General features: G+C 38.9%; 1 protein-coding gene across 1 annotated transcript in view; it reads left to right on the top strand.

The window, feature by feature from the left end:
* Positions 1–27,481, top strand: part of LOC126176830 (exportin-5) — a 189,116-nt gene that overhangs the window by 30,334 nt on the left and 131,301 nt on the right. The window contains exons 3-5 of the mRNA XM_049924013.1: positions 3,133–3,363; positions 16,075–16,245; positions 17,534–17,677. Coding sequence (XP_049779970.1) covers positions 3,133–3,363; positions 16,075–16,245; positions 17,534–17,677 — 546 coding nt within the window. The remainder of the gene's footprint in view (positions 1–3,132; positions 3,364–16,074; positions 16,246–17,533; positions 17,678–27,481) is intronic.

Raw genomic sequence — 27,481 nt, 5'->3', positions numbered from 1 at the left:
GAAAGGTGACAAGAATGACTTAAACAATTAGCGCCCAATTTCCTTACTGACAAAGTAAAAGTTCTTGAACAAAATCAAGCAGTAGAAACTCCATTCAGGAATATCAACAGTTGGTTATGAACTGTAGATTAAAACTGAAGAGACTACAAAAAGTTGGAAATTTAAGGAGGTGGGACCTGATTAGACTGAAAGAACCGGAGGTTGTAGAGAATTTCAGAGAGCATTAGGGAACAATTGACAGGAACAGGGGAAAGGGATGTAGAAGAAGAATGAGTAGCTTTGAGAGATGAAATAGTGAAGGCAGCAGAGGTTCAAGTAGGTAAAAAGATGAGGGCTAGTAGAAATCCATGGGTAACAGAAGACACATTGAATTTAATTGATGAAAGGAGAAAATATAAAAATGCAGTAAATGAAGCAGGTAAAAGCAATACAAACATCTCAAAAACGAGATTGACAAGAAGTGCAAAATGGCTAAGCAGGGATGGCTAGAGGACAAATGTAGAGGCATATATCACTAGGGGTAAGATAGATACTGTGTACAGGAAAATTAAAGAGACCTGTGGAGAAAAGAGAGCCACTTGTATGAATATCAAGAGCTCAGATGGAAACCCAGTTCTAAGCAAAGAATGGAAAGCAGAAAGCTGGAAGGAGTATATAGAGGGTCTATACAAGGGCAATGTACTTGAGGGCAATATTACTGAAATGGAAGAGGACGTAGGGGAAGATGAAATGGGAGATATGATACTGTGTGAAGAATTTGACAGAGCTGAAAGACCTAAGTTGAAACAAGGCTGTGGGAGTAGACAACATTCCATTAGAACTACTGATAGCCTTCCATCTGAGCAAGATGTATGAGGCAGGTGAAATACCCTCAGGCTTCAAGAAGAGTATATTAATTCAAATCTCAAAGAAAGCAAGTGTTGACAGTTGTGAAAATTACTGAACTATCAGTTTAATAAGTCACGGTTGCAAACTACTTACACACATTCTTTACAGATGAATGGAAAAACTGGTAGAAGCTTACCTCAGGGAAGATCAGTTTGGATTCCGTAGAAATGTGGGAACACGTGAGGCAATACAGACGCTATGAATTATCTTAGAAGGTAGATTAAGGAAAGTCAAACCTATGTTTGTAGCATTAGACTTAGAGAATGGTTTTGATAATTTTGACTGGGATACTCTCTTTCAAATTCTGAAGGTGGCAGGGGTCAAATACAGGGAGTGAAAGGCTATTTAGAATTTGTACAGGAACCAGATGGCACTTGTAAGAGTCTAGGGCCATGAAAGGGAAGCAGTGGTTGAGAAGGGAGTGAGACAAGGTTGTAGCCTATCCCTGATGTTCTTCAATCTGTATACTGAGCAAGCAGTAAAGGAAATGAAAGAAACATTTGAAGTAGGGATTAAAGTCCAGAGAGAAGAAATAAAAACTTTGAGGTTTGCCGATGACATTGTAATTCTGCCAGAGACAGCAAAGGACTGAGAAGAGCAATTGAACAGTGTCATGAAAGGAAGATATAAGATTAACATCAACAGAATCAAAACGAGGATAATGTAATGTAGTCAAATTAAATCCGGTGATGCTGAGGAAATTAGATTAGGAAATTGGACACTTACAGTAGTAGATGAGTTTTGCTATTCGGGGAGCAAAGTAACTGATGTTCATTGAAGTAGAGAGGATATAAAATATAGACTGGCTATGGCAAGGAAAGCGTTTCTGAAGAAGAGAAATTTGTTAACATTGAGTATAGATTTAAGTGTCAGAAAGTCTTTTCTGAAAGTACTTTTATGGAGAGTATCCATGTATGGAAGTGAAACATGGACGATAAATAGTTTAGACAAGAAGAGAATAGAAGCTTTGAAAATGTAGTGCTACAAAAGAATGCTGAAGATTAGTTGGGTAGATCACGTAACTAATGAGGAGGTACTGAATAGAATTGGCGAGAAGAGAACTTTGTGGTACAACCTGACTAAAAGAAGGAATTGGTTGGTATGACATGTTCTGAGGCTTCAAGAGATCATCAATTTAGTATTGGAGGGAAGCGCAGAGGGTAAAAATTGTAGAGGGAGACCAAGTCATGAATACATTGAACAGACCCAGAAGGATGTAGGTTGCAGTGGTTACTTGGAGATGAAGAAGCTTGCACAGGATAGAGTAGCATAGAGAGCTGCATCAAACCAGTCTCTGGACTGAAGGCCACACACCCCACACACAGTCGGCTACTGGGGTAGTAGTCTGTGCTGTGTAGTGTAACCTTGACCCATATAGGTGTACCGTACATTTCTCAATCCTGTGTAGTACAAGTCTGTGAAGTGCCAGTTCTAGTTTGTCACAGAATCTTCGAAGTCTCTGAATCAAGCTTTCCATTCAGCTTGAAACCAGAGGTCACCTATCAGTTCTGGGGAAAATGCTACAGATTGTGAACTATTTTGAAACACTGAGTAAGTCTGATCTCAACCTTCTCTGCCAGGCTCTGGAATGTACCAAGCATGACCTTCAAGCATAGTCAAGCAGTGATTGTTCCATCATGCTACAGTTGGTTGCATGTTGTTCTGTCAGTGGTTGCCAGAACATCCTCTCCTAAATGTTGACTGTGGTCTCCAGACATACAGGCTGAGAATGTAATGTGACACTTCCCATTCCTTACTGACATTTTCCTGTGGCTTACCATTATTTGTCACACATTCAAACTGCCAATAACTGTTAAGGCATGGGACTCAAATATGGGAGCAGCACTCAGATAGTTCTACATATAGCGACCCTGATTTCGTTTCAATTACTTCCTTCTGAAGCCTGTATGATTCCTCAAATGAGGATAAAGTGTGCTCTGTAACCCGTCCTTGTCCACTACAAATTATGGGTTCCAGAGTCGACAGCATATGAAACTGTTCTTGCCTTAAGAATATCTGATAAGTATAGATCATGTTCTAATAATGTGTAACTGCCAGTACATGATACAATGATACAAAAGAAGGCTATTGCCTTGATATGGCATTTAATTAATTTTTTTACTTCTGTTTTGGCATTACATCAACTTTTCCATTGTATATTGTTTTTTATACTCTGTAAACATAGCATCATTCTTTGGTAAGTTAAATGTAAGTTTCGTATGTTAAATTGTTCTTGTTCAACAGGAAAATGCCATGAAGTTGCTCATTGGGGGCATTGAACAACAGCTTCAAGATTATAACCACATCAAGGATGCACTTTCACGAGTGATTGTGGAAATGATAAAAAGAGAATGGCCACAGCAGTGGCCAACTTTGTTGAAAGAGCTCAGTGACGCGTGCAGGCATGGAGAAAGTCAGACTGAAATGGTCCTCTTTGTTTTTCTGCGGCTTGTTGAAGATGTGGCTTTGCTGCAGGTAAATGTGAAATTCATGTCTGTAACCACTTATATTTCTCGTGTTTGCTGTTATGGAGCATATTAGTCTATGGCTTCAACTGCCAGAGCCTGCAGTTGTGTGTGTGAGTTGTGTGTGTGTGTGTGTGTGTGTGTGTGTGTGTGTGTGTGTGTGTGTGTGTGTGTGTGTGTGTGTGTGTGTGTGTGTGTGAGAGAGAGAGCGAGAGAGAGAGAGAGAGAGAGAGAGAGAGAGAGAGAGAGATCTATTTTTGACAAAGGCCTTGTTGGTTGAAGGCTTATTTTATGACAGTCTTTTTGTTGTGCCTATCTGCGACTCAGCATCTCCGCTGTATGGTGAGTGGCAAATATCCTTTTTTATAATATTGTTGGAGATTATTAGTAATTTAGACGTCCCTTGGCTGTATTAAAAGTATGATTAAGGGTATCTTCAACAGTAGGGACTGCCATTTCACTTGCTATGGACTGGCAGGATTTCTTAACTAGGATTTGCTTCCTGAGGGAAGCTGACATCAGCATTCCTCTAGAATTGCACTGGCCCTACTTTGTTGGGCAAGCTACATACAACCGGCTGCTCTGCCATGGCTCATGGGGCTCATGTGGTGCTGCCAGTAACTAACCTTTTGGTGACGTGGGCCTCAGCTTGTGCAAAGCGGGCAGAACTTCTCCATGTCATGCTAAAGGTTCCTTCGACACTGCAGTACCTCTTCATACGGTATTTCTACTTACCGAAGAAAGAAATAAAAAAAAACTGAGACTGTAATGATGGCTGTACTAAGTTGAATGTGAAAGTTTGATAATAGAATGTAATAAATAACACCACCACATTTACTTTTTTCAATAAGCTTAAAAATGGTCCAAATAACAGGACACGTAAATAGTTGACATCACTTTTTAAGCATCACCTTGTAAAACATCAATAAGCCATTTTATTAAATGTATTGGCCTTTAAAAAACCCCTGGTTTTTCATAAGTTTCATATTTCATAAACACATAGGTAGCTTCTACTTTTTTGGCAAAATATTCAGAGTTGTAGTTTGTTTCAGTTTCTTCTGGTGATTTTTTTTCTATCTTGTTTTCTAGTTCATAAATTTAGTCAGAAGTTTTGATGTCTACGTCTGCAGCAGAATAGATTTCTGTATTATGTGCACTATGGCACTATTTGGTAAAACATTAGCAGGAGTCTGAAATTGATATATTTAATGCAGGTCTGACTCGGATGGTAAAGCCTTACCCTAGGCTGGAAACTGCTTTTGAATTTAAGGAAGTGAATGTGGAGGAATTAGGAAAAATAGTAAATAACTTAAAGAATAAGACCTCATCTGGCTAGGATGGACTGAGTAGTATTATAATTTTAAAAAAATGCAATAAGGAAGTAGTTGGAATAATTACCCATTTGATCAACAGTAGTATCAGGGAGCACACATTTCCAAATATATTGAAGAAAAGTACAGATAAACCTGTGCATAAAAAAGGATCGAAACAAGAGCTATCAAACTTCAGGCCCATGTCACTAATACCAATTTTCAGTAAAATATTTGAAATTGTTTTGTTGACACAACTTATTGATTATTTCACAAAGAATAATTCACTAGCAGAAACACAGCATGGCTTCAAAGAGCATCACAGTATCATTACGGCAATTACTGAATTTCTCCACAAGGTGTATGATGCCCTGGATGAGGGAATGCAGACAGCAGGGATATTTCTAGACCTGACTAAAACATTTGACTCAGTGAGCCATGAGCTGTTACTAAGCAAACTGGAAACTTACAATATAAATGCCACATCCATACAAATACTGATCACTTATCTAACCAATCGTAAATACTGTACAAAGCTGAGTTACGAAATTAATGGTCAGCTATGAAACAGTAAAACAAGGTGTACCTCAGGGCTCCATATTGGGGCCTTTCCTTTTCCTGGTCTACATTAAGGGCAGACGGTGGCAGAAATAATGAAAAATTTACAAATTATTTTTATTTGCTTATTTGATAGTAAACATAATTGAGATTATTATCCCAAATTTTTTCCTTGAAATTCGAACTACAATGGCATAAAAAAATCAAAACCCTAAGCAGTGTAATGCTCCAAGCCAGCTTTTCAATTTACCAAATGGAGGAAAAATTTTATTGCAGAATTTGGCCTGTGAACCTAGAAAATATAGCTTTAGAAGGCTGTGATTTTTTATATACATAACAGCAGTGGTGTAAAGAAGGCTGTGGAGCCATTTTCTGGTTCAATCAGTGTGGTATAGAAGTATGTGGAGTGTTGTAAACAAGTTTTGTGCTGTTCAGTGGATTTCGAGTGACACTTGATTTATTGTGCCATTCTTTGTGCAAGGTTGAATCTGTTGATCCCATTTTACAATGCCTAGGCCCGGTAAAATATTTAAAAAATATAGTAAGTCCCATATTTCCAATATAAAGCAAAAAACTGACATTGAGGTTAGGGTTGGGCCTGCAGATGCAAACATTAGCTTGTCTCCAAGTGCATCTAAAATAAAACTTGGGATAGGGATTGTGTCAGAAGGAACAAATCATGACAGAAACACAGGTTTCAGAATTGTGGATCTGGAAATGGTGGCAGAAGCACATCAAAGGTCAGCAATAGAATCTATGAAGCCAATATGAGATTTGCTTATGGACTAAGATGTATAGGGAATGGAAGAGATGGTGGAAACCTTTTATGTGGTATTATGAACATGCCTGGTCCCTACCCTAAAATTTTCTGCAATGAATACTGCTCTCCTCAATGCAGTTGCAGAAGTAAGTGAAGAGAGCATGAAAATGGCAGTCCTGGGGGCAGTTCAAGAAAATTGTGAAGCAACTAATAGCAGTGATATAGCAGTTTCCAGTGACAGTTCCTGGATGAAGAGGGGGCATACTTCACTGCATGGAGTTTCAACAATCATTAGTGTCGACACTGGAAAAGTATTAGACTTACCGTATTTACTCTAATCTAAGCCGCACTTTTTTCCGGTTTTTGTAATCCAAAAAACCGCCTGCGGCTTAGAATCGAGTGCAAAGCAAGCGGAAGTTCTGAAAAACGTTGGTAGGTGCCACCACAACTAACTTCTGCAGTAGAATATATGTAGCGCTACACAGGCATGCTTTGTAGGCACAAAGATAAATACTGGCACCAAAACCAATGCGTCAGTAAATAAATTAAAAAAAAAAAAAAAAAAAGGATGGAAGACGAGTTTTTTTTCTCCGCCCCGAGTTTTGACCACTGCATTTTCATACATTATCCAACGAAATAATACAAATTCCGTATTGTTCATCTTCAAATGTAGCAGAATTTCAATGTACTACGAAAATCTGACTGGCAAGACTGTTTCTGATGTTTGTCAATATGGCCAACTCTACGTTCTGAATTTTTTCCTACCTGTGAGAAGAGATGGTTGCTAATAGGAGCCTGATGAAATGTGAATCACATGCAGTATTCTCTTCACCAAAAGAGTAATACGAATATAAACATTTTGCCATGTATTCTTTCGTGTTTCCTGCTATCTCATTTAAATCCTGTCTGCCTAATAAACTTCGAAACTAGAGACAACAGCAAACGCGGAAGAATATACGTATCGTGTCATGTTTATATTCGTATTATTCTTATGCCTAATACAGTCAGAAATGAAGCACGGCAACTGACTAGACGACTCTGACTAAGACGACTCTAATTTCTGTGCAGAATTTGACGTACTAAAGAAGCGGCCGCAAAGATTTTCAAAGGGAGAAAAATTTTTGCCTAACTCTCGTTCAGAACATGTTCTATCATACGCAGTCTATTATTTGGTTCTTGTTGATCATTATCAAAGAAAGCAGCAGTGTAAGTAACAACAAATAGCAGTCTCTTGCCATCGTTGCGCTAATGAGATGATTACTCTCTTGTTTTTTAATTGTAAGCGGCGGTAGCGCGCACAAAAGCGAACCATGCCGCGAGCGGCGACAGGCCGTAAACACGCACTATCAGAATGCGACAAACAATGTATGACACAGCACAGTAATGCATTTTCAGCTTAGAGTGACGTAAACACCTATAACAAAGGAAATGGCACTTATCAGATGGAAGCAAAATAAGCAATCGATCCAAACCAGACGAAGCACGTGAAAAAGGAAGGGTACCCGTATAAATACGGACGGAGCGCCTGACGCATAGCAATGGCTACCTGGTAAAGCTTAACTGCTAAGCTTATGACTCGAACCAAACTACTGTAGCTGTATTGTCATTCATTATACCTAAATTGTGTCTCATATTAGAATAGACCAACTTTCTTTCGATTTGGAGGTGCGGCCTAAAACGTTTCTCTCCCCTTGATTTTTGAGTCTCAGATTTCAGGTGCGGCTTAGATTCGGGAAATTTTTTTTTCCTTTATTTCAAGTCTCATTTTTCAGGTGTGGCTTAGATTCGAGTGCGGCTTAGATTCGAGTAAATACGGTAGAGGTGATGTCTAAATATTGTTCTGCATGTTCCTTGCACAAGAAATATATTGATGCAGTTAATGAAACAGAATGACAAGAAGCCCATAAAGCTGTTTGTAGCAAAAATTATGCAGGCTCCAGTGGTGGGATGGAAGCTGCAGGTATGAAATTAATTTTCCATAGATCTTTGCAAAAGTATGGAGTAAGATACGTACAGTATTTAGGAGATGGAGACTCTAGTGCTTTCAAGAATGTAGTTGAAAGTCAGCCCTATGGAAAAGATTGCACTATTGAGAAACTTGAGTGCTTAGGGCATATTCAGAAGAGGATAGGTGGATGACTCCGAAGACTTGTTGCAGACAATAAAGGCAAGCTACTAGAGGATGGGAAGCCACTGGGAGGTAAAAACAGACTAACAAAGAAGAGAATTGACAGCCTACAAGTCTATTATGGTGCTGCAATTAGAAGTAACCTCACAAGCTTGGACAGTATGAGGAAAGCAGTATGGACCATTTGGTTCGTTACTTGTCGACATACACTACACCTCAACATGGCCTCTTTTCTAATGAATGGTGCAAATTTTTGAAAAGTAAGGAAAGTGGGGAAGTTTATACCCATAAAAATAACCTTCCTTATGAGGTTTCAATGGTCATTAAACCAACTTTTACAGCACTGGCTTCACCAGAACTGCTAGAAAAATGTCTGCATGGGAAAACACAGAACCCAAATGAAAGTTTCAATGCTCTTCTTTGGAAAAGATGTCCAAAGACTGTGTTTGTTTCCAATTTGGTGGTGAAGATTTCTGCCTGGGAAGCTGCAGCAGTGTTTAATGATGGGAATGTGGCAAGACTTCACATCGTCAGCAAGTTGGGCTTTACACCTGGAGTTTTCACTGAACAGATACTGCAGATCATCGATAAGCAAAGAATCGCAAAGGCGGGGTCTTCAGTCCAGAACACACAAATATTTGCTAGGCAAAGGAGCAGAGAAGCTGTAGAGGATGATGAGGAAGAAATGGAATATGGATAGGGGCAGTTTTAGCTAAGGTATGATAGATTTGATTCCCCCCCGCAACGTAAGGTTTTCTGCTTTGAGGAACACATATATCAGAAACTACTGGAAGGATTCTTTTACTTTGAAGCAATATTTAAGTGGAACAAAATTTTAATCGAGATATTATACATAGTTTTGTGGTTGATAATATATTGAAAAGTTTGCTTGTTAAAAATGTTCGAATCCAAAATATCACAGAAAATAATAGCATTAATTTACCAAAAAGTTACTGCACTTAATTGTACACCTATTAGTGTAGATTATTTTACCATTAAAAAATTTGCCAAATTTTTCCCGAAATTATAAAAAAGTGTACCTTAAAATAATTATGCAATAAAAAATTCAAAATTATCTCACAGGATTAGATTGTTATTAAAAATTCTGAATTTAAAAAAAAAATCATATTAGATCTCTATACATAAGTGTGCAAAAATTCAATGAGATTGAACAAAAAATGGCAAAGATATGGATTTACAAAAATAACAGTGCAAGACTGCCACTGTCTCCCCTTAATGATTTAGAGGCATCTCTGTACTCCCAACTAGTAAGTTATGCAGATGATACCTCATTTTTGTTCTTTTGCAAAGAAACTAATGACTTGACATTGGCTGCAACTGATGGCTTAAGTCAAATAACTACTTACTTCCATGATAAAGGTCTAAAAGTCAATATTAGCAAATCCCAGCTATTACCATTTAAACTTGGTAATTCATACCAAACCTGTATTGATAATATAAATAGCATCAAAAAAGTAGACACTGACAAATGTAAATCTTTGGGGATACACCTAGATGAAAATCTTGGATGGGTATATCATATCAATGTTGTATGCAACAAAATCAGCAGTTCACTTCACTTAATTAGCAAACTATCAAAATTAGTCTCTGAACAAACATTAAAAACTGCTTATTATGGGACAATATTGCATATATTAATTATGGAATAGAGTTATGGGGATGTGCTGCTGACAGACACATGAACAGAATCCTACCACTGCAGAAAAGAGCAATCAGGACCATGTGTCGACTAGGATACAGAGATTCATGTAGAGAAACCTTTGTACAACATAAATATCTAACAGTATACTCCTTTTATCTGTACAAATTAATAACATTCTTTGTAGACCATAAAAATAATGAAGCTAAGTTCACTGATGTGCATACACATAACACAAGACAAAAAGATTGCTTCTTCAGAAACAGAACTAAACTAAAGACAACAGATCATAGTCCTTGGATAAATGGCCAGATATGGTTTAACAAACTGCCAAGTGCAATAAGATGCCACAGAAGTAAAGTATTCAAAAGGGAATTAAAATCGTTCTTAACTCTCAAATGTTTGTACTCACTGAATGAATACTGATATTAACATGTAGCTATTCTTAAATGTAGGCCTAACTCTTCTATCTATACCATGTTCTATTCTGAAGTGATCGTAATATATATTATTTTTGTAACAACATGCTGTAAATTCAGATACCTATACTATGTAACAACTGTATGTTGCATTATGAAGTACTGTACCATATACTGCCAAGTGTGTCACACTTAAGTGGCTTCTTGTAAATGTGAATTGCAAATTTCTACTGTTTGTAAAAGAATTGTATAAAAATGCTATGACATTTGCAAAAGTCACCAGTTGGTGACTATATGCAAAAAAGACAATAAATAAATAAATAAACAAGGCACGGATATAGACTGGTGTCCAAAATTAAAGCAACAAATGGAAATTTTGCAAGGTTGTGTTTATTTTGCCACAAAACAGTATAAAAAGGCGATAGTAATATAGAAACAATGTAAAGAATACAGAATGTAAACAACTGCAACATGCATAACGGTAGACAAAAGTATTCTTCATTTTTTCCAACTTAACAGATTTTCGGACACACTCCGACAACTGGTTAATGTGCTCAGTAGGGGGTGTGATGACCTCTGGCAGCAATACAGGCCTGACAATGATGGGGCATGCTGTGAATGATGTCATCAGTTTCATGTTGAGGCAGTAACACCCATTCTTCTTGTAGAGCTACTCTCAGTCTTGGAGAGTGATTCGTGGGCGCTGAAATAATGCAAGCCATCCCCCTACTGCATCCCAGACATGCTCTATGAGACTCAAATCAGGAGAGTGAACAGGCTACACTCCTTGCTGGTTCAGTCATACAATTTCATGAAGAGGTGTTTGACCGGTAAAAATGATCTCTGCTCGCACCATTAGGAATCCCTCCTCAATATTGGTCTCTTTCCACAATGTTTGCTTCCTGAAATTATGTTCCACATTCCTTCCAGATGCGAATCCATCGAGACTCACTCTCCAGACTAAATCGGGAGTCACTGTGCAAACAACATTGACCCACTGTTTGACAGTCTGGGGGGTGTGTTGATGAATGCACTCCAGATGTTCCCTTCTGTGAAGACTCAGCAAGTCTCTGACAATAAAGGCTACTCTCTGAAGCCTTCTGCACACCATTTGCCTCGATACAACACATGCAGTGGAGCTGCGAGCTCACGTCAGTTGCCGTGCAGTACTAAGGCAGTATTTTTGTGTCCTTACAACCAAATGACGGTCCTCTCTTCTGAAGTCTCATGTGTCAGCCCTGCCCTGGTCTTCAGGATACATTTTCAGTCTCTATAAACTGTTGCCACATCTGAGAAACAACAGATTAAACCATCAGGCCAAATTAGTTTGCAACTGTCCTGTTTCCCTCCTCTCTTTCTACAGCCCTCCAGTGCAGAGTGTCTGGTAGATCTCTTCTCTGTGCCATAATGCACCATCTGTGACTGTGTATACAGCGATTGTGGACATGGGGCTACCCAGCAAACACTACCTCATTTCATAGGTGCCCTGGCACCATCGTTAGCATGGTTGCCAGTTGACCAGAATGCCATCTTCCATGCAGAACATGATCATACAGACATCTTGTTAACAGTTTGTATGATTATATTGTGAATTAGACACAGGACGGGGAAATAGCAGTTTGTTGTTGCTTTAATTTTCGACACCAGTGTATGTTACACATATGTATATATGACATTAAACTGTATGCAAAACTTGCTACATCGCACACTACAATTATTTTTTTAGAAAAATACACGGAATGTGAGGTATCAGTTGGCAACAAGTGATGTTGACTAAACGGTGTACCCTGTTCTCTCAAGCTGAAAATTAATAGCTAGAGTCCACAGGCAAAGAATAAATAAGTAAACACAGAATGCTGGAACCAGTCAGATAATTTTGTTTGATAAATGTTCTCATGACATTACGTGTATGAACATACATGGTGGCGTAGTGACATAATTCTGTAGGCAATGATACAGAATGGAATCTGCAGTTAAACTTTTTGCTTTAAAGTCAGGCTCCAACCTAAGATAAGGGAAAAGTGTGTGACAATCTGTGCTGCTTGTGGTAATTTCAGCTGTGCTGTTAGATCCCAAACTAATCACCACAGTAGAAATTGCTACATAGTCCAGGGAGAAGTATACGGTACAAAACTTCATTGTGTCAACTTGGAATCAAAGTGATTGTTTTTGACAAAATAAATACCACAGACCCCTACACCTATGTTTCATAATTAAATTTTCCACAGGAAATGCCACATCTCTGACGATTCTAAAGTAGTTGATATATTATCTGGAAGAGGAACTACCATAGCTCTTATCTATCATTGCCAGTATATCTTCTGTTTGGAATAAAATTTAGCCCAGCACAACACTTTGTTTGCTAATGTAACATGGACATGGCTTAATGGCAATAAACAATGCTGGACACAGTATAATTGGTTTTAGACCAGTATTAGGAGTCAAATTATTTGTGGCATGATTTGTTCCAAATTGTAACGACTTATACTGATTCGGAACTAGGGGTCGTAGGGCACAAGAAAGTTAACTGCTTGGTGTTTCCAAACATTATTTTAAGTCCAACACCATACCAGTCCCATTTTATGTCAGTACTGTTTTTCCACATGAACATTCTTTCATTTAGTTAACTTAAAAACGAGAGCAAATTAACCAAATGGAAAATTTGGAGTAATGAGAAATGTTGTCCACAGTGGGAAAATGTGTTGTGTAATGACAGTTTTAATTCTTAACGTAATCCTCAGTAAGCTCATTGCATTTTGTTAGGGATAATTTGATTTGGGGTAGGTCCATAGCCACAGCCTTCATGTAACATTTAAACATGGTATTATATATATTATGATAGAAATTGCATTCATCCCAAAATAAAAAATTATGGATTTCAACATAAAAATAGTTGTTTTTGATTATTTTTACATGTGACCCATTCCATTCCCATCCCCACAGCTTGTGGTGCTAAGCTTATATCAAACCACTACAGTATTGCTTTCCATGTAATAAATCATGTGAGTAACACCTGAGAGATATTGGCCATGGTCTGTGGTTTACTTTAAACTCATCTGTGTCGCTCTTGGCATTACACATAATGGCACATCAGCTGTTAGCTATCTGTAAATTGCCTCACTAGACATTGTCTATAGCACAGGGACAGTCAATCAAAATAACATCCACAAAAGTAGTCCAGATAATGCCAGCCGCATCCATAGCACAGTCCAGTGGATAGCGTGATGAGGGAGAACACCAGGTGAAGTGCTCAAACTGCAACAACGGCCTTTAATGGCACTGCAGCACTTGTCCACCATGTGTGGTTTGGCCTCTCCTGCTGTTGTCAGTGATATGCTGACCTATGGTGAAAGATGAAAGACAGACCACCACTACCACCACAGCTGCTGCTAGTTAGTTGTATGTCCATCTCTAGTGAGATATCAGTATCACTGTGCAATCCAGACAGAAAATGAAATATGTACCAAGAGCGGTAAAAACTTGTCCATATGTTCCCAAGCCATGATGGATTTTACTCCCTTTCCTCTCCTCAATCCCCAAAGTCTTCATGTGTGTTGCATTACATTCTTTACAAGGCAAAGTACAGGATACTGCATAGTGTTACTCAATATTCACAGTTTTATTCATGTACGGAGTCAGTGTCTATAAACATCTGAACAATATATAAGCTCTCTTATCTTGTAGTTATGTAAAAGAAACAAAGTTTTGCTGGTTACTGAAAAGATTTTTCATCAACTACTGTGTGTGAACATAGCCGGTAAGGTTGCAAAATTTGTAATGGATTATTTGCAGACATTATAGAAACTGGAGAAAGTGGCATTGGAGTTGAATAATTGTCTAAAATTCTGAAAAAATATAATAGTTCAGTCTTCCCCATTAGGTGTGTTTTTGTACTTTAAGTAGATTTAACACACTACTAACATCATTCATCATTAGCTTTTCAGTCTGTCTCCTTAGCTGAGTGGTCAGTACGTCTAACTGCTATGCAGTGTGCCTGGGTTCAATTCCTAGCTAACTTGGAGATTTTCTTCATTGGGGAACTGGGTGTTGTGTTGTCTCATCAACATTTTGCATCATCAACATGCAAGTCACTCAGTGTGGCATGAACTGAAAAGACGTGCAACGGCTGAACTTCCCCAGGTGGGGACTCCATGCCATCAGTGCCATATTGTCATTTCACTACATTTCATTAGTTTTTCAGCTGCTGCAGGACAAAGATAACACAATGCATGGAAATATAAACATCAGGATTCGTTATTGTATTCATTCAGAATTATATCCTGGGGTAGACAATATTGCAATGTTTCTGTGCTCTCGGATATTGTGAAATGGTGTCATTGAAGCACTTCACTGTAGCAGTTGGTAGTGATTGTTGGCAGGAGATGCCACACACCTGACTTACCCTGTGATCATTTAAAAATGGAAATAATGTAGCTGTTGTCTTCAGCTTCGGTGCCTTCAGGCACAGTGATTGGTCATGATACAAATGGGGTCTTCCTGTTGTTTTAATTTAGCAGTCTACATCATTAACTAAGGCTGACATGTAAGTACCCAATCAAAACATTTTGAATTTACAATGGCATCATCTGATGCATTGTTTGAGAATCTCAGCATCTTGTGATGTTGAAAGTGTTCAACATCTCAACATAGCAAACAGTATGCAGTTGAATATGAGATGTTTCCAGGTGTGTAATGATTAATTCAGAAAATACATTGAAATATTTTAAGATTTTAGATACTGTCCTCTGCTTCTAATTAGCCACAACCTGTCTATGACGCTGTCCCCCCCCCCCTCCCCCTCCCTCCCCTCAAATTAAAAACAAACTGCTGAGGATGATCTACCTCATTCATGGGGAGAAAAGTCATGTACCAGTGCAATGACGAGTTGCTGGAATTGCAAACTGGAAGTCATGGCAATTTAAAGCAACAGCTTTGCCATGACAGACATCTCTCCAGTCATTGCCATAACAAACATCTCTCGAGTCATTGGCATGACAAACATCCCTCCAGTCAAACAGATGAAAAGAAGTGACTTTTACGCAAAGAAGAAAATGACTGGCCCATGACATGTGACACTTGTAGTTAGAGCACCCGAGCATCTGGTGCTTGTGGCATCCCAGTTTTAGTTTGCCACAGTTAGGCTGCATTACTTCCATTTTATGATAAAAGGGCAGTAATTTATCTTAGTAGTGGCCAGCTTTTCTTTATCTTTAACAGGGAGACAAGCGTTTTCAGGCTGCCTGGGCTTCTATCTTTTTAATCATACTTATCTGGTAGGAAAAAAAGCATGGACACTGATGGTCTTGCACTCATGTATCCTAAACAAAAAATCCTCTATATGGTTGTGGTACCATTCAACTGTAATGGGACAACAACTTACCATAAAGTTGCCCTTCTCCCAAAGAAAACTCTGTGTGTGTGTGTGTGTGTGTGTGTGTGTGTGTGTGTGTGTGTGTGTGTGTGGCTAGGTTGTAAAGACAAACAGTACCTCAGTTACTTGAAGGAGATAATGTGTGTTTATCCCATTATTTTTAAAAATTTTGAGGAATCCTATGTTGTTTTGTTCTTCAGTCATTCACGTTGTGCATGCTGATATATTCATACACCACATATTTTCAGTTGTTGTTGTATGCCCCGTGGTTTTTGTTCTCTGCACATTAGTGTGTGTTTGTCGGTCCTGCTATTAAACTAAGATGTAAAGAAATTGTAAAACCATAGGTTCCTGTCTCATGCATTAAATAATGGGCTGTAATGGTTCCATAGAACTGTTTGTGAATAGTAGTGTCTCAGTGAAAGGCTTCTCCAGAATTTTTCATTCACATGTATCTTGACTGCTTTTAAAAATAGTTTGTTGTTATAGAATATTGTGCAAATTTCATTTTCCAGACACTGGAGTCCAATCAGAGGAGGAAAGACCTGTATCAAGCGTTAACTACAAACATGGGTGATATATTTACATTTTTCTTGAAATTAACTATGGAACATTGCCAAGAATTTAAATCACTCACAGATAGTGGAAAAATACAAGAAGCAGCATCTCATGGAAGAGTTGTGCAGGTAATTTAATAATTTACTACAAATGAATTGTAAATGAAGTCAGTTATTTGCCTGATGTTATGCAAATGAAGTAATAGCAGACTATAATTTGACCAGTGCTCACTCACATTTAAAACTGCTTTGCCAATTTGTGAATGTTTCCTCATCATAGTGGATTACTTTCTCCTCACGTAGAAGAACCCAGATATACAGCCTGTCCAATGTGCTAAGTCGTACATGGAGATTCATGAGGTTGCTTTGTGAGAAACAAATATATTTGAATGCCCAAGGTACAAGACTAGAATTGGTCCTGTAGCACTGTATGGCATGAACTTCTGGACTAAACAGTGACCACTGGAAGTGATCTCCATGCTGTGTAAATCCAGATGCTCTATTGATAATGATCATTTTCCTGTCTGGCAGATATCTGGTATAACTCCCATTATAAAGAAAGTGATGGAAGACTGATATGTACACATTCTGAGAGCAGTATCTTCTCCTATGGCCAAAACTATGTACAGTGTATAAACAAATGGCAAGTGACTATACATACAGTCTAAGCAGAGATGGCAGGATGTCCCTTTCAAAGGTATGAAAATCATTAGTCACTGCCCAAAAGATCAAGAGATTGAGAAAAGTGACATTCTATGGTTGGAAGAAGAATAGCCTCCCAAAGTAGAAAAATGGAAAGACAAAGAAGATATTCAGTGGCTTGGTTGCAAGAAGAAGAAGAAGAAGAAGAAGAAGAAGAAGAAGAAGAAAGTTATCTCTATAAAGCCATTGTCGTACTTTTCAAGAGTTTTTTAGTTTTTGAATTCCATTGTCTGTGTGGTGAGGAATAGAGGGGATGTACTACAGTGTTAATGTTTTCAATAACTTACTTTACAAGAGGGAAATTCATGAGTGAGAACAGATGTTTGTTGGCTCCCTTCCTTTTCTAATACTTTACTTATTTATGGATTGGCTCAACAACAGGTCAACGCTCTTAGGGCAGTTATATAAAACTACAGCCATAAAATAGCAGATCCACTGACTGTGTGGAAATGACACAGTATGTTTATATGAAACGGGCATTCTACTCATATCCACATTTTTCTCTGTGTAATAGATTTTGTGTTCATGTCTCCAGCCAGATCAACAATTCCATTGTTGTGTGCAGGACTTCAGTAAGTAATCTAGACTACTATGTCAACTAGTCTGGTTGCGTTTTTGTTTCTTTCTTTTCCTTCTTTGACATCTGAATATCATACTCATTTATACAGTAGGCACAAAATAGTTTTGTTAATGTTAACTAGTGTTTTTTTTTCAGGTAGTTCTTCTCACGCTGACGGGATTTGTGGAATGGGTGTCAATATCTCACATTATGGCTGATAATGGACGTCTACTACAAATACTTTGTCTGCTGCTTGACCAGGAGACCTTCCAGAATGCAGCTGCTGAATGCCTTTTGCAGGTGAGACACTTCAACAGTCTTCCCAGGTTTGCTGCTGGATCCTAAAATCAACATTATTCAATATTTCAGTGATCCATCTGTCTGCTATCTTCAGGAGAGTGCTTCTGCTCCTGAGTCCTGCTGAAAACTAATGCCAATGCTGCAAATCATTGTCCTATATAGGCTTTCTACTGAACACTGCACATGTGCCACCCATCACAGTTGCTACCCTCCGAGACTGGGCTGGTGGCTCTGCCCTTAGTAGAACATTGGCAGTAATGATATATTGCACTCGGAGACTTTTTTCAAACACTTGGGCTAGCCACACTAAAGAACATTGTGTTTTAATGTGGGATAGTAAGAAAAACCAGGGTCTTTCTTAATCAAATATCTGCGAACCTAATTTCCACTGCCTCTTTATAAACACTTTTCCAAAAATCTGAAATGTTGGTAACTACGACAGCCTCGACAAATTTCATCCTATGTCCCTCGATTAGGTGATGTTCTGCAACTGCCGATTTTTCTGGGTGTTGTAGCCTTGTTTGCTGGCTATGTTCCATGACAACTGCGAGAATTGAACAGCTGATGTTCTGCAACTTCAGATTTTTCCGGGTGTTGTAGTCTCGTATGCTGGCCGTATTCCGTGGACCTGTCCTGATCTGTGGGAATCAAACAGCCAATATAAGCCTTTCCATGTTGACAAAGAATTTTATATGCGCCAGACTTCCTAAGCCCCAAATTATCTTTCATAGAGCTGAGTAGTGCCCTAATCTTGGCAGATGGATGGAACACACTCATCATCATCATCATCATCATCATCATCATCATTTAAGACTGATTATGCCTTTCAGCGCTCAGTCTGGAGCATAGCCCCCCTTATACAGTTCCTCCATGATCCCCTATTCAGTGCTAACATTGGTGCCTCTTCTGATGTTAAACCTATTACTTCAAAATCATTCTTAACCGAATCCAGGTACCTTCTCCTCGGTCTGCCCCGACTCCTCCTACCTTCTACTGCTGAATCCATGAGTCTCTTGGGTAACCTTGCTTCTCCCATGCGTGTAACATGACCCCACCATCTAAGCCTGTTCGCCCTGACTGCTACATCTATAGAGTTCATTCCCAGTTTTTCTTTGATTTCCTCATTGTGGACACCCTCCTGCCATTGTTCCCATCTACTAGTACCTGCAATCATCCTAGCTACTTTCATATCCGTAACCTCAACCTTGTTGATAAGGTAACCTGAATCCACCTAGCCTTCGCTCCCATACAACAAAGTTGATCGAAAGATTGAACGGTGCACAGATAACTTAGTCTTTGTACTGACTTCCTTCTTGCAGAAGAGAGTAGATTGCAGCTGAGCGCTCACTGCATTAGCTTTGCTACACTTCGCTTCCAGTTCTTTCACTATGTTGCCGTCCTGTGAGAATATGCATCCTAAGTACCTGAAACCGTTCACCTGTTCTAACTTTGTTCCTCCTATTTGGCACTCAATCCGTTTATATTTCTTTCCCACTGACATTACTTTCGTTTTGGAGATGCTAATCTTCATACCATAGTCCTTACATTTCTGATCTAGCTCTGAAATATTACTTTGCAAACTTTCAATCGAATCTGCCATCACAACTAAGTCATCCGCATATGCAAGACTGCTTATTTTGTGTTCACATATCTTAATCTCACCCAGCCAGTCTATTGTTTTCAACATATGATCCATAAATAATATGAACAACAGTGGAGACAGGTTGCAGCCTTGTCTTACCCCTGAAACTACTCTGAACCATGAACTCAATTTACCGTCAACTCTAACTGCTGCCTGACTATCCATGTAAAGACCTTTAATTGCTTGCAAAAGTTTGCCTCCTATTCCATAATCTTGTAGAACAGACAATAACTTCCTCCTAGGAACCCGGTCATATGCCTTTTCTAGTTCTATAAAGCATAGATACAATTCCCTGTTCCACTCATAACACTTCTCCATTATTTGCCATAAGCTAAAGATCTGATCCTGACAACCTCTAAGAGGCCTAAACCCACACTGATTTTCATCCAATTGGTCCTCAACTAATACTCACTCGCACTTTCCTTTCAACAATACCTGAGAAGATTTTACCCACAACGCTGATTAAAGAGATACCTCTGTAGTTGTTACAATCTTTTCTGTTTCCATGTTTAAAGATTGGTGTGATTACTGCTTTTGTCCAGTCTGATGGAACCTGTCCCGACTCCCAGGCCATTTCAATTATCCTGTGTAGCCATTTAAGACCTGACATTCCACTGTATTTGATGAGTTCCGACTTAATTTCATCCACCCCAGCCGCTTTATTGCACTGCAATCTATTGACCATTTTTTCCTCTTCCTCAAATATGATCCTGTTTCCATCATCATTCCTATCCCATTCTACCTCGAAATCTGAAACATTACTGATCGCATTTTCTCCTACATTGAGCAACTCTTCAAAATATTCCCTCCAGCTGCCCAAGGCATCCACAGGATTCACCAGCAGTTTTCCTGACCTGTCCAAAATACTTGTCATTTCCTTCTTACCTCCCTTTCGAAGACTGCTAATTACACTCCAGAGTGGTTTTCCAGCAGCTTGACCCATAGTCTCCAACCTGTTTCCAAAGTCTTCCCACGATTTCTTCTTGGATGCTGCAATTATCTGTTTGGCTTTGTTTCTTTCTTCAACATAGCTTTCTCTGTCTACCTGGGTTCTGGTATGTAGCCATTTTTGATACCCCTTCTTTTTCCTTTTACAGGCTGCCTTGACTGTGTCATTCCACCAAGCTGTTTGCTTCATCCTACTTTTACACACTACTGTTCCAAGACATTCTTTAGCCACTTCTAGTACTGTGTCCCTGTACTTTGTCCATTCCTTTTCCAATGACTGTAGTTGACTACATTCAACTAACTGGTACCTTTCTGAGATCGCTGTTATGTACTTGTGCCTGATTTCCTTATCGTGAAGTTTCTCCACTCTTATCCTCCTACATATGGACCTGACCTCCTGCACTTTCGGCCTCACAATCCCAATTTCACTGCAGATTAAATAATGATCAGTGTCATCAAAGAATCCCCTGAATACACGTGTGTCCCTCACAGCCTTCCTGAATTCCTGATCTGTTGTTATATAGTCAATGACAGATCTGGTTCCCCTGCCTTCCCAAGTATACCGGTGAATGTTCTTATGTTTAAAAAAGGAGTTTGTGATTACTAAGCCCATACTGGCATAGAAATCCAAGAGTTTTTTCCCGTTCCTGTTGGCCTCCATATCCTCTCCAAATTTACCCATAACCTTTTCATACCCTTCTGTTTGATTTCCAATCCTGGCGTTAAAATCACCCATGAGCAGAACACTGTCCTTGTCCTTTACTCTAACAACTACATCACTGAGTGCCTCATAAAAACTATCCATCTTATCTTGATCTGTCCCTTCACAATGTGAATATACTGACACAATCCTAATTTTCCCAATGGATGGAACACACTCATAAAATTAAAACTCATTACAATTTTTCCAGTCTTAAAAGATATGCCTCCAGCATAAGGAATAAAGGCCACAGATCTATGCTCCTCTTCATGCACCTCTGGGGATGATCCAGACTCCATAGTCTGACGAATCTGCTTCTCAGAGTATCTGTTTTCCTTGAAAACATTTGTCAAATGTACAAGTTCTTGGGTTAAACTCTACTCATTGGAAGTGACACATACTCTGCATACCAGAATCTTAAGGATGCCATTGCAGTGGTATGCTGGATGGCAACTCTTAGCATGCCAAACCCAACCCGTGTCTATTGGCTTTTGGTGAATACATTGTGCGAGATCTCCATCTTGTTTTTTATAAACGATGGCTTCCAAAAATGGCAATGTCCCATCACTTTCAACCTCTATGGTAAATTTAATACTAGGATGAAAACAGTTGAAGTGATCCTAAAATCTGTTGAGAACATCACTTCCGTGAGGCCAGGCGAAAAAGGTGTTGTCTATATGTCTCCAGAAGCATTTTGGTTGTAAAGTTGAAGTTCTCAGTGCCCTATCCTCGAAGTTCTCCATAAACAGATTGGCAGTAAAGGACTACCCATAGTCACTCCACCATTTTGCTTAAAAATGTTATCGTTAGATGAGAAATACGTGGATGTCTGTGCATTATGACAAAGCTTCACCAACTTTTCATCCAGTTTTCCACAAATCAAACTCAGCGATTGTTCCAGATGATTATTCAGCTCTGTTTCATTACAAACTCCATTTTAAAACAAAATGAGAAATGTTCAAATAATTTACAGGAATCCATCTGCTTAATTGCCTTAATAACAGCCTGTATTTTGGCAGGTGAACACCACCTTGTTTTTGAGGCTCAGAGGAATCAAGAAATCCTAGTACATAGCAACTTAAGCCTTCAGTGGATGGGACTAGGCCAACCAGCATCCAAAAGGCAGTGTTCACAGCAAGACAGTGCACACCGTAAACAACTAGTGTCACCACACAACCAGAGATAACCAGTGTCAGATGTTATTGATAGTGAAATATTAATTAACAGCAGGTGAATAAGTAATGTTAACTTTGTCCCTCTGTTGTTTGATCATGGAGAGAACAGTTTTCCAGACATAATTTAAGCAAAAATTCAACAACTTCCTTAATAACACAATCCCAGTAACTGAATTTGTGCGCAAGAACTTCTGACTTGTTATATTACTTGTTATATTCCATCAGATGACTCACACCAAGGCACTGTTCTGCAGTTGGAGATTTGCTCGCCTGTAATTTTGTGTGACACTTATGCTCAAACACATGTTTTCCATAGTCCCATTGTCTGACCAATTTATGACATACCACAGTTGCATAATGTACAGTAGACACCCAATTTACACAAACAAAGATTATCCTTTGCAGATCCTAAAAGGACCCCAGTTTTAGGTGGTATGTGAAAAATCCACTTCACTTTGTGTTTTCTCAGAATGTGACCAGTCCTGTTCAAAATGCTACCTGCAGAAGCCCAAAAAACACAAGATTTAGGCACCACCTTTTTTGTCCTCAGTGTACTATCAGTCTTCCTCCTTACTAACTCACCAAGGACCAGATGGCAACAATCCTTTGCCACCTTCATAGTGAAACGAATACTTAGGTATAATAGAGGGAAACATTCCACGTGGGGAAAAATATATCTAAAAACAAAGATGATGTGACTTACCAAACGAAAGCGCTGGCAGGTCGATAGACACACAAACATACACACAAAATTCAAGCTTTCGCAACCAATGGTTGCTTCGTCAGAAAAGAGGGAAGGAGAGGGAAAGACGAAAGGATGTGGGTTTTAAGGGAGAGGGTAAGGAGTCATTCCAATCCCGGGAGCAGAAAGACTTACCTTAGGGGGAAAAAAAGACAGGTATACACTCGCACACACACCCATATCCAGCCGCACATACACAGACACAAGCAGACATTTGTATAATACTTAGGTAGGTTGAATTGAGATAATCAAGAAAGCTGCACAGATTGTCACAGCAATGAGCCCAGATAACAAAAATATCATGTATATATGTAGACTTCTCTTGGCCAGGAATGCCCTCTTTGGCTGTCCTAGTTTGCCATTTATGTCCTCCTTGCTTCATTTGTCATGGGTTATTTTGCTTCCAAGGTAGCAGAATTCTTTAAATTCATCCACTTCACGATAACCCATTGTGTTGTTAAGTTTCTCACTATTACTACTTCTCCTACCTCTTATTAGTTTAGTCTTTTTCTGGTTTACTCTCAGTCCATGTTCTGTACTCATTGCACTATACATTCCGTTCGGTAGATATTGGAGTTATTTTTCACTTTCACTGAGGATAGCAAAGTCATCAGTGAATCTTATCATTGATACCCTTTGACCTTGAATTTTAATCCCACTCTTGAATATTTCTTTTACTTCCTTCATTGCTTCTTCGATGTGTAGATTGAACAGTGGGGGTGAAAGTATGCACCTCTGTCTTCACCATTTTTAATCCGAGCACTTCATTATTGGTCTTCCAGTCTTACATGTTCCCTATTGGTTCTTTTACAAATTGGACACTAAGCATCTACCCTTCTAGCATACTTCTATTTTTCTCAGAATTTCAAACATATTGCACTATTTTTTATAGTCAACAGATGCTATGAGCGTGTCTCAATTTTTCTTCAGTCCTGCTTCCAGTATCAAGTGCAGTGTCAGACTTGTCTCTCTGGTGCAGTTATCTTCATTAAAACCAAATCTGTCGTCATCTAACAGCTCCTCCGTTTTCTTTTCCATTCTTATGAATGTTTTTCATGTCAGCAGCATGGATGTGTTAGTTGTTAAGCTGATTGTTGGACAGCAACTCTTACAGGTTCTGCACACCAACTTGAATAGTTACTTGGCTGCCACTTCCCCCTCCCGTCCATGATTTTTGAAATTCCGAGGAAATGTTATCTATCCCTTCTGCCTTATTTGATCTAAAGTCTTCCAGAGCTCTTTCAGAATCTGATTCTAATACTGGATCCACTATGTCTCTCGTATTGATTCCAAATGCTTCTTCTTCTATCACATCATCAGACAAGTTGCCCTCCTTCACAGAGGTCTTCAATGTACTCTTTCCCTCATCTGCTGTCCCCTTTGCGTTTAACAGTGTAATTCCCATCACACTTATCTACCCGCACTTTTAATTTCACTGAAGGTTGTTTTGACATTTTTACCCGCTGATTCAGTCTTCCTGATGATAATTTTTTTCACAGTTTCTTTAAATCTTTACTGCAGTCATTTTGCCTTGGCTGCTTTGTACTTCCTATTTATTTCATCTCTAAGGGGTTTATATTGCTGTATTCCTGTCTTTATGTGAACATTTTTGTAGTTCCTTCTTTCATTGATCAATTGCAGTATTTTCTCTGTTACCCAAGGTTTCTTCACTGTTGCTTTCCTTGTACGTATGTTTACCTGTGCAGCATTTGTGATTGTGCTTTTTAGTCATGTCCACTATTCTTCACATGAACTGCGTACTCTGGTATTACTTACCACAGTATCCACATTCTTAGCAAATTACAAACACATCTCATCATTCCTCAGTACTTCAGTATCCTACTTCCTTCCACACCGATTCTTTGGTACGGTTCTCTTAAACTTCAGCTTACTGTTAAATGTTGTTAAAATGTGATCTGAGTCTGTATCTGCACCTGATTCCCCTGCAATCCAATGTCTGATTTCAGAATCTCTCATCTGACCATGAAGTAATCCAGCTGGAGTCTCCCTGTGCTCCAGGAATTTTCTAAGTGTATCTTCTCCTCTTGTGATTCTTGAACAGAGTATTTGCATTACCATCTGAATAGTCTTTCTCTTCTTTCATTCCTACTCCCCTAACTCTTCCTTCTATTCCTTCTCTTACAACATTGTTCCAGTCTCCCAGGATTATTAGATTTTCATCTCCCTTTACATAGTAAATTACCTGTTCAGTATCCTTAAATACTTTATCTTGAATTTGTGACATTGGCATGTGTACCTGAAATATTGCTATCGGCGTTTATTTGCTGTCGAATCTGGTGAAAACAAGTGAGTAGCTCACTCTTTCTTCTACTTTTGCTTTCACATTGAATCTTAATCCCATTATAAATTTTTTTGCTGCTGTTGGTATTACTCTACATCCTTATCTTCTTTCCATTTCACTTCACTGACTGCCACTATGTTTGTATTTTCCGTTTCAGATTTTCTAGGTTTCCTACTACATTCAATCTTCTGATATTCCATGGTCAAACTTGTAGAATTTTATCCCATCGTTGGTTATTCCAACTTTTTCTCATGGTTATCATACTATTTCTGTAGCAAGCATGGATATAAGAAGAACTGCAACACCACAAGATGATTGTGGTTATTCCTCCTCGCCAGCCGTCCTAGAGGTCCAAATGGGTGACTAATTTGGAATGTTTTTGGCGGTGGATGGATCATCATGCATGACACTTGTCCAGTGGATACACATACACTTCTTTAATGCAGTGGTTTCCATTGCCTTCTACATACTAATGCCGTAGATCATTGTTGATTCTTCCACCTTTTGGGGCAATTTCCAACCCTAAGGCCAGGAGATTAGCCTGAACCTCTGTGTGCTCCTCCGCCCTCTTTTACAACACTGTTGGCAGAATGAAGCTGGCTTCTTATGCTGAAAGTCTTTGTCTGCCATTACTGATGATTTTCATTCAAAATTTAGGTTCAAACTCAGGACCCAGGACATTTTGATTACTGTTCAGAGATACTCCCCCTAGACCATGGGTGAATAGGTGACTAAGGGCTTCCTATCCCAATCCCATCTGTCTGTTGGTGTGACTGGTCATCGAATAAAAAGTAAGTAGAAGTCAACACATGTTGAGACAGAGTAATTAGTTCAACACCAAACTGAACCTCAGATAACCTTAATGAATCCAATAGGGGAGAAAGAGATCAGATCGAAACTTACTAAAATATCAGAGTCAGTCAAATGCAGTTCCTCAGACCAGTGTACGAAATCTGTCGAATTCCTAATATGATGTAGATATTAACCTACTAGTGGGCTCAGCAGAGTAGCAAGGTACTTGGCATAACCTCATTTACACAGATTTTAAGTTTCCATGGACAACCATCTCTTGTTTCATTTGTGCCCCCCCCCCCCCCTTTTTTAAGTGACAGGTTGTTCACCTCTACTTGCCAATGATGTTATCCGACCATACTCCAGTAAGTTATTTGAACATTTGATACATTGGGAGAGGCTTAAGTTTTTAAGTTTCACAACATGAGAACTAGTATATCGATGAAAATATTTCCATAACTTTTGTGTGTGTTTTGTCCTGCCACCAGTTGGTGAGTAGATTTTCTTATGTATCCAGTTATACAAGAGGATAATTGTATTTTTTAGGATGTTCATATCAGGAAGATATGCTTTGGCAGTGCAACTAGTTGGTATAATTATTATAGTATGCAGACATTGAATATTTGATTCCTCTCCACATAAATTCTCCTGTGTACCACACTGGACTAGTGCTTTCTGAGGTGCAAGCCTAGTAGACAGGCATGTAGGAGAGCTTCTGTGAGATTCAGGAAATAGGAGAGAGATACTGCCAGGCTTGTAGCTGTTTGGGCAGTCCTGTTGGTACAAAAGGCAAGATTCTGAGCTCAAGTGATGGTCCAGTACATAGTTACATATAAAATGTCTGTTTGTTAGAATATGCCATTACTGAACAGACAGTGTAAACACATTAACAGAAACCTCTGACAAAGTGCTGCCAAGATTCCTCTTCTTAGCCACCTGTAATGACATTGACATTGGTTGTATGAAAAATACCAGTTACTTTGTCTAGCATCATCAGCCCCACTCACTTTTGTTGAACTGATATGGCATGGTGTGTTTCCAGGAGGATTTATTATTATTATTATATTATTATTATCATTATGTGTGATTAGACCCTGTTGGATCACGCATAGCTTCTTGATTCTTTTTCTTTTCTCCACATTGCTCTCATTTTTTCTGCATGGGCTCTCTCCGTTCCTGTGTCTATTTTGTTCATGCTTCCTTTGGAGCTTCCCATCTGTCAACTTTCTGCTTAAATACCTTTCAGTGCAAAATATCTTAATAATTTATCTGAGTTTTTTGTTGGTCATTTTTGACCTCGTGTGTCCAGAGTATAGTTTTAAGTCCTTCTATGTATTTAAGAATTTTGTGCATAAGTCTTGTTTTGGGATGCCTAGAGACATGCCCATAAAATTTTAATTGCGTTTTTCTAATGTCTGCTGCAAGGTTGGACAATTTCTCAGGAGGATTTATATAAATGAATTGACGCTAAATACAGACTAACTTTTAGACATGATATGTGCA

Source organism: Schistocerca cancellata, chromosome 3 (assembly GCF_023864275.1).
Source record: "Schistocerca cancellata isolate TAMUIC-IGC-003103 chromosome 3, iqSchCanc2.1, whole genome shotgun sequence".
In the NCBI taxonomy this organism is placed as follows: domain Eukaryota; kingdom Metazoa; phylum Arthropoda; class Insecta; order Orthoptera; family Acrididae; genus Schistocerca; species Schistocerca cancellata.
Note: the sequence above shows the minus strand (reverse complement) of the source record. Positions and strands in the feature narration are given on the sequence as shown.